The sequence below is a fragment of the Saccopteryx leptura genome, chromosome 1 (assembly GCF_036850995.1).
Source record: "Saccopteryx leptura isolate mSacLep1 chromosome 1, mSacLep1_pri_phased_curated, whole genome shotgun sequence".
Classification (NCBI taxonomy): domain Eukaryota; kingdom Metazoa; phylum Chordata; class Mammalia; order Chiroptera; family Emballonuridae; genus Saccopteryx; species Saccopteryx leptura.
The window spans coordinates 59372769-59387980 of NC_089503.1; the positions used below are offsets into that span (position 1 = coordinate 59372769).

The following is a 15212-nucleotide window of genomic DNA, read 5'->3' on the forward strand; positions in this document are numbered from 1 at the left end:
GGTCTGTGATATTTTAAAGTTAAATTTTGTGTATGACCTGGGTCTGACTAACTTCATTCTTGTGCATTGTCCCAGCACCATTTATTTAAAAGATTCCTCTTTCCCTATTGAATTCTCTTTCACTCTTTGTCAAAAATCAGTTGACTATAAGTGTATGAGTTTATTTCTTAACTCGTTTCTATTCCATTGATTTATATAGCTGTCCATGCACTACTACCACACTGTCTCGATTACTGTATATTTGTAGCCCATTTTGAAATCAGGAGGTTTGAGTCCTTCAACTTTGTCTTTCTTTAAAAAATTGTTCTGAATTTTCTGGGTCCCTTGAATTTCCATATGAATTTTAGGATCAGCTTCTCAGTTTCTATAAGGAAGCCAGATGTAGTTTTGATAGGTATTGCTTTGAATCTAAGTCATTTCGGGAAATATTACCATTTTAACAGTATTAAGTCTTCTAATCTATGAATATGGAATGCCTTTCTCTGTGTTCATGTCTTTTTAAATTTCTCTCAGCAGTGTATAGTTTTGAATGTAGAAATCTTGCATTTCTTTAGTTAAATTTATTCCTAAGTATTATATTCTTATCATTGCAATTATAAATGGAATTGTTTTCTTAATTTCATTTTTGGATTGTTCATTGCAGGTATAAAATACAATTGATTTTTGTATTGATCTTGTATTCCGTAACGTTACTGAACTTGTTTACTAGTTCTTACAGTTTTATAATGGGTTTCTTATGATTTTTTCCTAGACATTTTAACTTGCATATTCAATAATCAATATTTTTGCCATTCTTCTGAAATAGTACAATGACTTTAGAAACCTGTGACAGGCAGAACAGTGTCACCCTAAATATGCTTAGGTCCTATTCCTGGATCTTGTGAATTTATTCTTTTACATGGCAGAGGAGAACTGAGATTGCTGATCAGCTGACTTTAAAATAAAGAGATTATCCTGAATATTTGAGTGAACCCAGTACAATTACAGGGTCCTTTAAAGAATAGGGAGACAGAAGAACAGGTCAAACTCTGAGAAAAATTTGAAAATGCTATATTGCTTGCAGGCTTTGAAAATAGAGGAAGAACCTGTGAACCAAGTAATACAAGAGTCTTCTAGAAGCTGTGAATGGTATTTAACTATTTCATGAGGGCCCTGGCTGGTTGGCTCAGTAGGAGCATCAGACTGGCATGTGGATGTCCCAGGTTTGATTCCCAGTCAGGGCACACAGGAGAAGTGACCATCTGCTTCTCTACCCCTCCCCTTCTCTCTTCTCTCTCTTTCCATCTCTCTCTCTCTCTTCCCCTCCCACAGCTATGGCTCAATTGATTCAAGCATATTGACCCTGGGTGCTGAGGATGGCTGCATGGCCACCTCAGGCACTACAATAACTTGATTGCTGAGCAACGGCCCCAGATGGGCAGAACATCAGCCCCAGATGGGGTTGCCAGGTGGGTCCTGGTTGGGACCCATGTGGGAGTCTATCTCTTTGCCTCTCCACCTCTCAATTAAAAAAAAAAAATCTCAATGTGGGCACTAGATGAACTCATTGCTACTAGATTGATTATTGCTGTGGGCCTTTACAGTAGGCAGAGCTAGAGTATACTTTTCTTTTTAAGACAAAGGTATCATGACTTCATTGTGATATTTTTAATTCAAAATTAAGATTACAAGATTTTTTTTTTTTCTTTTTTCATTTTTCCGAAGCTGGAAACGGGGAGGCAGTCAGACAGACTCCCGCATGTGCCCGGCCGGGATCCACCCGGCATGCCCACCAGGGGGCGATGCCCTGCCCCTCTGGGGCGTCGCTCTGTTGCGTCCAGAGCCATTCTAGCGCCTGAGGCAGAGGCCACAGAGCCATCCCCAGCGCCCGGGCCATCTTTGCTCCAATGGAGCCTCGCTGCGGGAGGGGAAGAGAGAGACAGAGAGAAAGGAGAGGGGGAGGGGTGGAGAAGCAAATGGGCACCTCTCCTGTGTGCCCTGGCCGGAAATCGAACCTGGGACTCCTGCACGCCAGGCCGACGCTCTACCGCTGAGCCAACCGGCCAGGGCAAGATTTTTTACTTCTTTGATTTTATGTAATTATCTCTGCTCTTACAGTGGAAATCTTAGTTACTAATGATATTAACCTAGTAGTACATGTATATAAATATGCACATATATGATGTTCAAAATAACCAATTATGCTACCAATAAAAACTACCAACAGTATGATTACTGAATACTGTTTAAGATTTTATTCAGTTCTTTTTTCCCTTAAAGTATATCTCACCAGACATGTATAGTCAAGTATTTACGTTTTAAAGTCACTTTGAATAATTGTTAGTATGCCATTTGGTTAATTTGTTTCCTTTTTCGTTGTTGGTGATTAGTTTTACAAACTGTTTAACATTTTTATAAAACAAAAAAAACATTATTTACATGACTCCAAAGTCATGAAACTATAAAATAGTGTATACTCAGAAGAGGATAGCATTTGCCCTTTCCCCTTCCTGTACCCTACAGGTAACCATTTTTATTAGTTTTTGTTTAATCCTCCCACTTCAAAAAATATATGCATATATTGCCCTGACTGGTTACCTTGACTGGTCAAAGCATCATCCCATAGCACATAGGTTGCTCTGTTCAATCCCCGGTCTGGACACATATAAGAACAGATTGATGTTCCTATCTCCTGTCTCTCTCTCTCTCTCTCTTTCTCTCTCACTCTCCTTCTCCCTCTCCATTCTCTCTCTCTAAAATAAATAAAATAAACATTTAAAAAAGTTAACAAAATTCGCCTGACCAGGTGGTGGTGCAGTGGATAGAGCGTCAGACTGGGATGCGGAAGGACCCAGGTTCGAGACCCCGAGGTCACCAGCTTGAGCGTGGGTTCATCTGGCTTGAGCAAAGAGCTCACCAGCTTGGACCCAAGGTCGCTGGCTCCAGCAGGGGGTTACTCGGTCTGCTGAAGGCCCACGGTCAAGGCACATGTGAGAAAGCAATCAATGAACAACTAAGAATTCGCAACGCGCAACGAGAAACTGATGATTGATGCTTCTCATCTCTCTCCGTTCCTGTCTGTCTGTCCCTGTCTATCTCTGCCTCTGTAAAAAAAAAAAAAAAAAAAAAAAGTTAACAAAATTCAAAAATACATGCATATATATTTATATTCCCTCTTTCTTAGATAAAAGTTAACATTTTATATATTCTGTCCTGCAGATTACTTGATACAATACACTATATCTTGATCACTCTTTAGCAGTATATAAAGATCTTTCTCAGTTTTTCCTCCTTCAGTTGCATAATACTCCACTGTATGGATTATAACACAATTTATTCAGCCAGTCTCCCTATTGATGGACTGAGGTCTTTCTGTCCTTTTCTATTTCAATATAGTGCAAACTATTTCAAATAGTTTGTTACCCTTCCCCTTAGCTGTGTCTAATTTGTTAAACTTGATCAAATTTGTATATTTCCTTTCATATTGGGGGTGCTGTAATTGTCTTTAATATTCTGCAGTTTAACTACAATGTAGTAATTATCTTAAACTCTTGTGATTCCTTCGGCTTTATGAATCTGTAGTTTGAAGTTTTAGTTCTGGAAACTCCAGCTATTACTCTTCAAGTATTGCCTGATTATCCATTCTCTACTTTCCTGTTGGAACTGCAATCTGACATATGTAAGATTTATTTCTCTCTCTTCCATGTTCTGTTTAAAATGTTTTTAAAATTTATTGATTTGAGAGAGAGATAGATATACGGATTTCTTTTTCCACTTATTGTACATTCATTGGTTGATTCTTATATGTGCCCTGACCAGGGATCAAACCTAAACTTGGGCGTAGCAGGATGACACTCTAACCAACTGAGCTGCTGGCCAGAGCCTCCCTGTTCCATATTTTTAACTTCTTTCATAGTTTTCATCTTTTGTTTCTATGTTATATTTTAGATATATTTACATATATCCAAACAAATGTTTGTTACCCTTCCCCTTAGCTGTGTCTAATTTGTTAAACTTGATCATTTATTTTTTAACTCTATTCTTTTAGTCTAGAAGTTGTATTTGTTTTGTTTTTGTTTAAGAAAACATATTAAAGATATTTTTATATTCTATCTGATAATTTTAATATGTGAAGTCTTTATATATCTATTCCCTTACATAAGTTATACTTTTTGACAGTGAGGTGGACCTTTGCTTTGGAACTTTGGGAATTCTTGGTCCTAGAATGAAGGTTGATTTCTTCAAGGAGAATTTGCCTTTGCTTATGTTGGGGTCCTAAGGGCACTACCAGTCTGGTCCACTTTAAACTAAATTCTCAACTTTGAACTTCTTGGAATATATAAGTGGTATGAATTTAGCTAAAATCAGTATGAGAGCTGTCTTGTGATTAGTTTCATAGGAGAAGGATTTTTCTTGTTTGTTTTTCTTCTCCCTTCCTTTCAATACCAAGATTCAGGAAAGGGATATTTTTTTCCTAGTCCTGAGATTGGGGTAGGGAACAGTTAAATCTGTTTTAGCCTTTCACTGATGATATTCTTTGCTGTATAGGAGAAAGGTTTTCTTTTTTTTTTTAATTTTTATTTATTCATTTTAGAGAGGAGAGAGAAAGGGAGAGAGAGACAGAGAGGGAGAGAGAGAGGAAAGAGAGACAGAGAGAGAAGGTGGGGAGGAGCTGGAAGCATCAACTCCCATATGTGCCTTGACCAGGCAAGCCCAGGGTTTCGAACCGGCGACCTCAGCATTTCCAGGTTGACGCTTTATCCACTGCGCCACCGCAGGTCAGGCGGGGAAAGGTTTTCTACTCAGCTCCCCAGCTTGGACTTTGTGTCCTGTTTAGTATGCCCCAGGAAACACCAGAAACCTAAAGTTCAGTTAGTTGGCAAATGCCATGAAGGTAAAAGCCAGTTTTAATGGACTGATTGCCTTTCTGGGTTCCCACTTTCACTTAACTTTTGGCCTCAATATTTCATATTCTTTATTTCTTGCCAGTTCACTGATGCATTTAAGAAGAATGAATATAATTACATAAGATATGTATAATAAAATATATATTTATTTTATATATTCATATATTTTTAGACACATATACATATAATTTAAGCCAACATTTCCAAAGTTGTATCTGTCAACAAAGTTGTACCTAATTACCATTGATGGAAACAATCTCTGACATAAACTCGCAATACCTAAGAGACCAGGCAGTCAACTGTGAAAATGGGGTAATGGTATTTTCTGACACGCAAAGCTTCAAAATTTATTTCCCTTTCTCAGGGAGCTAATGGACCATATGTTTCATCAAAATAAGGTAATACATCAGGAAAAATATGGGATTTAGGAATCAGGGTTTTAACACAGGAGAAAGGCAAGAGGTATTCTCAAGATGATGGTGAAATGACAATAATTCATCATGCCCAGAGAGCAAGCAGTCCTATTTGGAGCAGATGAATGGAACGTGCCAGGAGTGGAAGTTTCCAAAGAAAAATGGACCTGATAGATTATTTAATGTGCTTGATCACATTAAGAGAAGTTTTACAGATTTTTCAAAGGTTTTTAAATTGTGAAATATATTACATGTATAACAAATATTTTTAAAATATATGTATAGTTCAAAGAAAAATAAAATAAATCCCCATATATTCACCATCTACCTTATGAGATAGAACATTTACAGCACATTTTAAGACCATTTACCTCTTCCCAAGAACACTTTTATGCTCCATAGTCTTGACTTGCATGTTTATCAAACCCTTGCTCGCTTTAATAGTTTTGCCAACTCTGCATGTATCTATAAAAAATTTATTGTTTTTGCCTGTTTTTGAACTTTATTATTAATGGAATCATACTGCACTTATACTTCTGTGCTTATTATTTCCTCTAAATATTATATCTATCTATCTATATATTTTTAGTGAGAGACAGACATAGGTAGGGACAGGTAGAGACAGACAGAAAGGGAGAGAGATGAGAAGCATCAGTTCTTCATTGCAGCACCTTAGTTGTTCATTGATTGCTTCCTCATATGTGTTTTTGACTGGGGGGCTCCAGCCAAGCCAATGACCCCTTGCTCAAGCCAGCGCTTTGGGCTCAAGCCAGCAACCATGGCATCATGTCTATGATACCATACTTGATCAAGCTGGCAATCTCGGGATTTTGAACCTGAGTCCTCAGCCTCCCAGGCCGACACTCTATTCACTGTGCTACTGCCTGGTCAGGCTTAAAATTATATGTTTTAGATTCATTTGTGTTATTACATGTAATTCTAACACATCCATTTTCACTGTTGTGCCATATTCAATTTTCCAAATATATAACAATTTATATATTCCACTGGTGAGGGACATTTAGCTTGCTTGATAGTCTTTGCTTTTATAGAAATGCTTCTGTGAATGTCTTCTGTGTGTATTTTAGTGCCTATGTACAGGTGTTTCTCTGTAAACTAAAAGTACTAGATTGAAGGACCCCTGTTCAGTTTAACAGGTGGTGCCTCTCTGTTCCCAAATAGTTTTCCCCTTTTACACTTCTACCTGCAGTAGTTAACAATTCCATCTGGTTAAAATCCTCACTAATACCTGATAATGTCTGGCTTCTTGTATTTTGTCAACATGATTGATGTGAAATGATACCTTACTCTGACTTAAAATTCTGTGTCTCTGACTATAAATGAAATTGGGAACCTTTTCATATGTTTATAGACTATTTGTGTTTCCTATTTATGAAGTGCCTATTAAAATCTTTTACCTATAAAATGATTTGGGAAACAATTAGTGATAGTTTAATAAAAACTAAGTAAACAAAAGACAGTTATTAATTTTGGAAAAAAGTAAAAGAAAGAAAATGTAATCAGCATACCATGTAGCTCAGCTGTGGACAGTAATAATTAACATTTATGAAGTATTGATTATGTGCCTACTTATATCACTTTTCAAAGCATATAGTTGAGGAAGTTGAGGCAGAGATTAATTTACTAATGATCAGAAATCTTGTATTGGAAATAATTTAAACTAAGATAATTTGTATTTAGCCATAGTGTAAAAACTGTATATATGTATTTTCAGAATCTTCACTAATTTTTTTTATTGTGGCAAAAATACATAATGTAAAATGTACCCTACTGACCAAATTCCAGTGTACTGTAAGTACTATACTGTCAACCACACACACATTGTAGTGCAAAGGATTCCCAGAACCACTACTCCTGCTGCATGACTGAGACTGCATTCACCAAACAACTCATCTCTCCTTCTTTCCAGCTCCTGCCAACCATCATTCTGCTTTTTATTTCTATCTCCTTTAGATACCTCATGTAAGAGGAATAGTCACAGCAGTATATGGTCAATTAATCTAAAACAAAGCAGGCAAAACTATACAACAGGGTAAATATAGTCTTCATAAATGTTGTTTGTAAAACTGGATAAATACATGTGAAATATGAAACTAGACCACTTTCTTATACCAAAAACAAAACTAAACTCAGAATGGATTAAAGACTTAAAGACCTAAAACCATAAAACTACTAGAAGAAAACATAGGCAGTAAACTCTTTGACATCACTCAGTCAATATTTTTCTTGCTATGTTTCCTCAGACAAAGGAAACAAAAGGAAAAGTAAATGGCACTACATCAAATTGTACAATATATGGTTTAAACAAAAAATTTTAATTTTGATGAAGTCCAACTCCTAAATCTCTTTTATCATTTTTTCCTTTGGTGGTGTATTTAAGAAATTGTTGCCTACCCACAAATCACAAAGATTTATGCCTGTATTTTCTTTTTAGAGTTTTATGGTTTTAGCTCTTACATTTAGGTTTATGACCCACTTTAATTTAGTTATATATGTAGTGTATGAAGGGGCTACAGATATATATATATATATATATATATATATAATTTTTTTTTAATTTTATGTGAGAGGCAGGGAGGTCAAGACAGACTCCCACATGAGCTCCAACCAGGATCCATCCAGCAAGCCCATTACCGGGCAATGCTCTGCCCATCTGGGGCCACTGCTCCACTGATTGGCAACTAAGCCATTAGTGCCTGAGGCAGAGGCCATGGAGCCGTCCTCTGTGCCCAAGGCTCAAATGATTTGAGCCATGGCTGCAGGAGAAGAGAAGAAGAGAGAGAGAAGAGATTAAGAGAGAAAGGAGAAGCAGATGGTCATGTCTCCTGTGTGTCCTAACCGGGAATCGAACCCAGGACTTCCACAAGCTGGGCTGACACTCGACCACTGTGCCAACTGGCCAGGGCCAGATTTATACTTTTGTATATAGATATTCAGTTGTCCTAACACCATTTGTTGGAAAAACTATTCTTTTCCTAGTGAATTGTCTTGGCCCCTTTGTTGAAACTCTATTGATTGTGAATGTTAGAGTTGATTTCTGCTTTTTTTTTAAAGGTTTTATTTATTGATTTTAGAGAGAGGAGAGAGAGAAACAGTAAGGGGGGAGGAGTGGGAAGCATCAATTTTTAGTAGTTGCTTCTCTCCTATGTACCTCGACAGGGCAAGCCCAGGGCCTGGAACCAGCAACCTCAGCATTCCAGGTCTACACCTTATCCACTGCACCACCACAGCTTAGGATTTTTATGTCTGTTCAATAAATCTTATGTCTACTCTTATGCTTCTACCACAGTCTTGATTAATGTAGCTTTGTAGTGCTCCATTACCTTTTACTGGAAACTTTATGAGGATTCAGTAAGGAGGATTCTGTTTATTAGCCTCAAAGCCTAATAATAGTAATAATAAAAATACTTACTGAGACACCAACATAAATGCTTTATGTATATTATCAACAGATAATCATCATCGTGTTAGACTCTGAGATTACGTTGATGAACAGAGAACATTCATGCTCTCATGGATCTCACATTAGTAGCAAATTAGCACAGGCTAATTTGAGAGTAACCAAGGGATAAGAAGGCTACTTTAATCCTTATATCAGCCCCTGTAAAATAGGCAGTATAACTCCACCTGACATGAAGAAACTCAGGCTTGGAGAAATTGACTTTCCCAAGGTCACACAATTAATGAAGGCAGAACTGGGTTACAAAAACAAATTTTTAGACGGTGGCAAACGAAAAAGAAATTTAGGTTTAGGACTTTATTCTTTGCTTCTATTTTAAAAATATTATTCCCCTTTCTGCTGGAAATAGATTGTTATGGTCAAAGTATGACCAAGTTTCTTAATTTGGGATTCAGAAATGGGTTTTCTGAAGCCAGTGGAACTATACATAAAACATATGTTTGTGCTTTTCTTTTTTATATAGTGAAAGTTTATAGCATTCATCAGATTCTGAACAGGGTCTGTGAGAATAGCAAAGGGTCCATAAACACATTTGATTCATGTGGTTGAGGCAGAAGCTATATTTTCTTTATATTACAGCAGTATTTTGTTCCCTCTCTGCTGAACTTCCTTCTCTGGTAGCAGGAAATTATACATTTATTTTGCTAGGTTTGAAATAAACTTTATTGTGACACAATTCTGTGTGTGTCTCCAAAGTAGATTTTTATTTATAAGTTTTGGACATAATAATTCACCTCTGTTAGTTCAGAACTTTAGAATTGACTTTGATTCTACTGTCTTTCATATCTTTAACAGTCCTAAAATTTGTTGATTGCCTTTTTGAAAGGTCTTTCTGTGTTTTTTTTTCTTTTTAATTCCATTGCCAGTATAGACTCCCATCTTGTAACCAAGTTATTGGAACATATTATTTTCTAGAATCTAGTCCATCTTGCACCTTTCACCCCACAGATCCTTCTAAAATACTTTAATCTGTACATTTTATTGGCTCCTCATTTTCTACCACACCATCTAAACCTACTCTGACTTTTGGGACCCTAACACACAAATAATAGACAAAGGACATATTGTATTTCCTACTTTTCTTTTTAAGCCAGAGAGAGACAGGAAGGGAAAGAGATGAGAAGCATCAACTCGTAGTTGTGGCACTTGAGTTGTTCATTGATTGCTTCTCATATGTGCCTTGACTGAAGCCAGCGACCTTGGGCTTTAAGCCAGTGACTATGGGGTTATGTCTATGATCCCACACTCAAGCCAGTGAGCCCATACTCAAGCTGGTGAGCCCGTGCTCAAGCAGTGGCCTCGGGGTTTCAAACCTGGGTCCTCAGCATCCCAGGTTGACACTCTATTCACTGCACCACCATCTGATCAGGCTATTTCCTACATTTTATATCTAATATTGTTCACTCTCCACTATATGTTTTTAGTTGTATAAGCTTTTTTTAGTTTTTCAGAATTGCTGTACTTATTCCTACATTTTGTAGTTAGCTATTTTTTAAATTGTTTTTTTATCAGTGTCTCCTATGACAGGCACCATACTGGGTCCTTATTTGTGCACTTCTCTTTACCTGAAATGTCTTTGTTATTTCTCCCTATTTCTGTTAGTCCAAATCTTGTCTTTTCTGCAATGCCTACCTTAAATGTTCCTTTTTTCCTTTTAAGCCTCCCAAGCTAAAAATAATCTCTCTTCATTCCTTTGAATTTCACACACTTTTAGCCATATTTCTTAGGTTATTTAACTCTGTATAGTGTTAGATATTTAGATATTTGACATTAGCTTTTATTTTTTTTAGTGAGGGGTGGGACATAGTCACACTTCCACATGTGCTCTGACGGGGATCCACCCAGCAACCCCAATCTGGGGTGGATGCTGGAATCAACTGAGCTATCCTCAGCACCTGAGGCTGATGAGAGGGAGAGGAAGAGAAACAGATGGTTACTTTTCATATGTGCCCTGATTGGAAATCAAACCTGGGACGTCCGTACGCCAGGCCAACGCTCTATCCACTGAGCCAATCAGCCAGGGCCGACATTAACTTCTTGAGAAGAGGCATTATCTCACTAGTATATAATGATTAATGTAAGGTCCTTGCTATCTACTTCATGCCTAACATTAGTTGCAAAATTACCTGAAATTGTGGAGTGCATAAACAATTATGTATTCAAATGGAGATATTACAAGTATGCCAGAAAAATTTCTGAGAGTAGGAGGGACTTTTGGAGGTACAGATTATTGGCTCTTTTACTAAATGGGAATTACTCATATATGTTGGTGTAAGTTGGGTAGTCCCTGGAACTTCTAAAGGAATTAGAAGCAGAGGATGGGTCTCCTAGGAAGAATTTCTGTTTATAGGAAGTAATATTTCTTTAACTGGTATCTAGCCAACTTGAAAAGTTTCTGTGGCCTTTACAAAGTCAGTCATTTTTAGACTCTGAAAAGGGAAACCTCTGGTAATATTCCCTAAAGCTTTATTACTTTTCAGAAGCATAAATGAGAAAGCAAGGAGGAAAAAGCAATGAGAATTACTAATATAGTGCTGGGGTAAAGAGCAGGTGGTTTGAAGAGTGATGGACCTGGATTTGTATGCTGTTCTGCCACCGAATAGTTGTAGAACCTCGAGCAAATTACTTTCTATCAGTAAATCTGTTTTATATCTGTGAAATGGGGAAACATAACTCACAGTTTTGTGAGGATTAAATAGAATTCTGCCTGTAAATTACTTGAAATAGTGACACACTGTTGTACAGTAAATGTTAGGTACTATTACTATGCTGATATCAAAAAATGTATTCATATACTAGATCCTTAGAAGCCATTATAACATGTTTGGCATGGCATTTTGTGGTTGTTATACATGAAATTCATGTACACATAGGTGGATTTGTGAGTGTCTCATGAATTGGTAAAATTAAGAGTGCTGCTTTTAGTTTTCTAGTAGGAATTCAAGTGTAACCAGCAAAGAAATAAACAAAAAATAGGTCTAGGCTGAAGTTGTTGTTGATTTCCACAGATGCAGTTTTTCTATCAAAAGATAAGATGACTCATTTACTGAGCAACTACCAAATGCCATATGTATTAGATTCTTTTAAAATATATGTTATTCAGTCATTGCAATTCAAGGCAGAAAGAGTTTAAATAATTTAAATTTTCCCAAGCCCATACTGGGTTAAGAATTTGTAGGGAATTATAGGGAAATAGTAGGAACTGTGAGGAATTTGAACTTCTCTCTCATTCCAAATCATATACTCTACCTTTGTATTTCTTGCACCTCTCTCTCAACTTGAGGAACTTTAAGAATTTAAAGTGCCTATGTCACACTTCAGACCATTTAAATCAATTTCTAGAAGTGAGACCCAATCATCAGTATTTTTAAAAGCTCCTCAGTGATTTTATTGTTACATGGATTGAGAACTACTGACTTGTCTCAATACCTACAAGAGAGTAGATATTTGATAAATGCTTGACTTTTGAAAGAATACATACTTGACTGCCGAGCTGCTCAGTTGTAATTCTTTCCAGTATTATAGTCTACCTAGAGTGCGGGCCTTTGTATTGTACTTTGTATATATTCTCCATTCAGCCTATGGCGTATACAGGAAGACTGGCAGGAGATAATGTTTTATTGCTCATAGAATTCTGAATTTTCTTAGTTGGGAAGAAGAATAAGTGTGGAAATAGGGGAAGGCTCAGGATTTCCATCTAATAGTCCATTCCAAGGTTGAAGACAGGTTGTAAATAGACATTTATTGGTTATTTTTATTTTAAAATAGTCTTACATTTTTAAATAATACATGGTTCAGAAATCAAAAGATAGAAATAACAGTGAAGATTGTTTCTCTCATCTCCCATGATACCATCAGTGTTATATCAGTGTTCTTCCAGAGATATTCTAAACATATATAAGTAATAATATTTATACATATTTTCCATTTTTATCCAAATAGTAGTATGTACATCATGTTTGTTTATTTACTTAACGGTGTATCTTCTTTATAAAGAATTTTATCAGTATATAAATGTTTCCTTCTTTTAATAACTAAATATTATTTCTCTATAATTTATTTTAATCATTCACCTATTGATGGATATTTAGGTTTTTAATTTTTCTTTATTACAAACAATGCTACATTGAATAGATAAGTCATTTCACTTCTTAGTGAGCATATATTCAGATAAATTCCTAGCAATTTAAGGTATTCATATTCCAGTTTGCTTTCTGTGAAGGTTGACTATTTATTGGTTGGGAATTAAAGGTATAAAGAAGCATAAGTGACCAAAAATTATTGTGGCAGCAATGATATTAAAGTAAGTTGAGAAGATAAGAATAAGCCTATAGCCGAGAACAAGGAGAAAGAGCTATCAGGTTCCGTATATACACAGAATACATTTGTGATTAAAATATACTAATGAATTTACTCAAGTCCTAAAATTTTTTATTCTTAAAATATATTTGAACTTTTAGAAACACATTTTTAATGTGTTGCTTTGTGCCTAAAAGCTCTTCATATCTTTAAGGGATGATACCCTTGCTATTTTTACTTCAGATTTACATTTAACATGTGTTTGATCAAGATTTTTATTCTCATGCATAACTATTTTTTACTTAAAATCTCTCTCCCTCTTTTTATTTCTTTAGCCCTGGAAGAAAGCGGGACTTTTCTCCTGTTTCTTGGAGTCAATACTTTGAGTCCATGGAAGATGTAGAAGTTGAAAATGAAACCGGCAAGGATATATCCTTTACAAAATGGCTTATTCTTTAGTAAGCTTAAAATGTTGTTTAAGTGAGAAGACATGTAGAGTTCCTATAATGTTCTTTATTTCTGTTGTTTATTTCCTTTTTATTCTTTACCTGTTTTGTATGTGTGTGTGTGTAGCATTGAAAATTATGTGTAAGTCAATGCCAATATTTTACTTGGCTATACTTGTCTAATGCACAGGGAAGGGATTAAGAATTAAATTTCTAAAACATATCTCTTAAGGGCCCAGGGGACAGTTTTACGAGTCAAGTGAGTTGAACTGGTTTTTAGCACTTTGTCCTGATTAGCACAAAGGGAATCGTCTTTTTGCCATTGAAAAAATGGTCATACTGGGTTTATGCTTCAAAAACCAGAGGTTCGGTATCTCAGAAATTTCTATTTAAGTGTTTTAAGTTTGGAAGTCTGCAGCTTTGCATGTATTAGATTGGTGCTGCATGAGTTTTCTAATCTGCATTTTTATGACTAACCAAAAATTTCAATGAACAAAAGCTTCAATGTGTTATCTTTAACTATTCACACACTTTTCGAGTTTACAAGAGTGGCTCAGAGGGCCCAGTCCTACTCCTCCTGCATGGAGGGGGCCATTCTGCCCTTTCCTGGGCTGTGTTCACGGTAAGTAGTTGATAGTAGAAGCTGATATTAGTGCAATCATTGTTTACTTCTGGATGAAATTTGACTAGCCTAACTTCCTTCTGCTCACTCATACAGTTTGATGCAAGAAAGGTACAGATGTAGGTAGATTTTGTATTTAATATGGTATAGGTTAAAGATCACTTGTTCTTTAAACTAGAGGCTCTTAACTGAGGTGAGCTTCAGTGCATGAATTCTTCAGTTTATAAAATGTTATATATATATATATATCATTGGAATGAGGGTTATAAACTTTGTGTCTTGTCAAAAGTGGGGATCTATATCTCAGTAACCTAAGTAATGGATAAGCAGATATATTCTATTCAGGTGCATAGATAGAGATAATGTCTTTTACTGTCTCTCTCATAGCGCCTATTGTATTACTTTATACATGAGATGTCCCATAGGTATTGGAAAATATGCTTTCTTTTTTATGAATAATGCTTTATATTTTAATGGTACTTGTGACCTTCTAGTAAGTAAGCCGTATTTGGTTAATGATATCCTGTCCCGGTATAGAGGATATGTGTCTCTGTGAATGCTGTTAGTTGTAGTTCTTCCTAATATCCTGATTCTGGGGTGGTGTGGTCCATGTGCAAAAAGAGATGCTGCTAAGGACAATACATTCCTATCTAAAGTGAAATTGTCATATCTTCTTATGTGTATCAAGCAGAGATATTCATACTTCCTCTGTTTACCACTAGAGAGTCTGAAGGACAGAAAATGGGAGCAAGTGGGAATGCAGCAGTAAATACCTGGAGCCAGATGGCATTGGAGTTGAGGAGGCTTCAAAAATATCATTTTGTTTCTGGCAGGATTATTGGGATTAAATATAAAATCACCTTCTGGTCTCTTCTGTCAGACTATGAATTCCTTGAGAACAGAGATAGTATCTTACTCTTTTTTGTTTCCCAAATGCCTTAAACAATTCTTGACAGACAGGCACTTATTCAGCTGTCATTAAATGATTTGTTCTGTCTTGTTTGCTATTTCCCTTCTCTTGCTTTAGGACATCACTATATGATTTGCCCATAAGTGCCAGGATCT

At 36.2% G+C, this 15212-nt stretch overlaps 1 protein-coding gene across 1 annotated transcript in view; it reads left to right on the forward strand.

The window, feature by feature from the left end:
- PPME1 (protein phosphatase methylesterase 1) overlaps positions 1 to 15212 on the forward strand; it is a 66094-nt gene that overhangs the window by 9345 nt on the left and 41537 nt on the right. Inside the window, exons 2-3 of the mRNA XM_066368195.1 lie at positions 13415 to 13508; positions 14055 to 14147. Of these exons, the coding sequence (XP_066224292.1) occupies positions 13415 to 13508; positions 14055 to 14147 (187 nt within the window). The remainder of the gene's footprint in view (positions 1 to 13414; positions 13509 to 14054; positions 14148 to 15212) is intronic.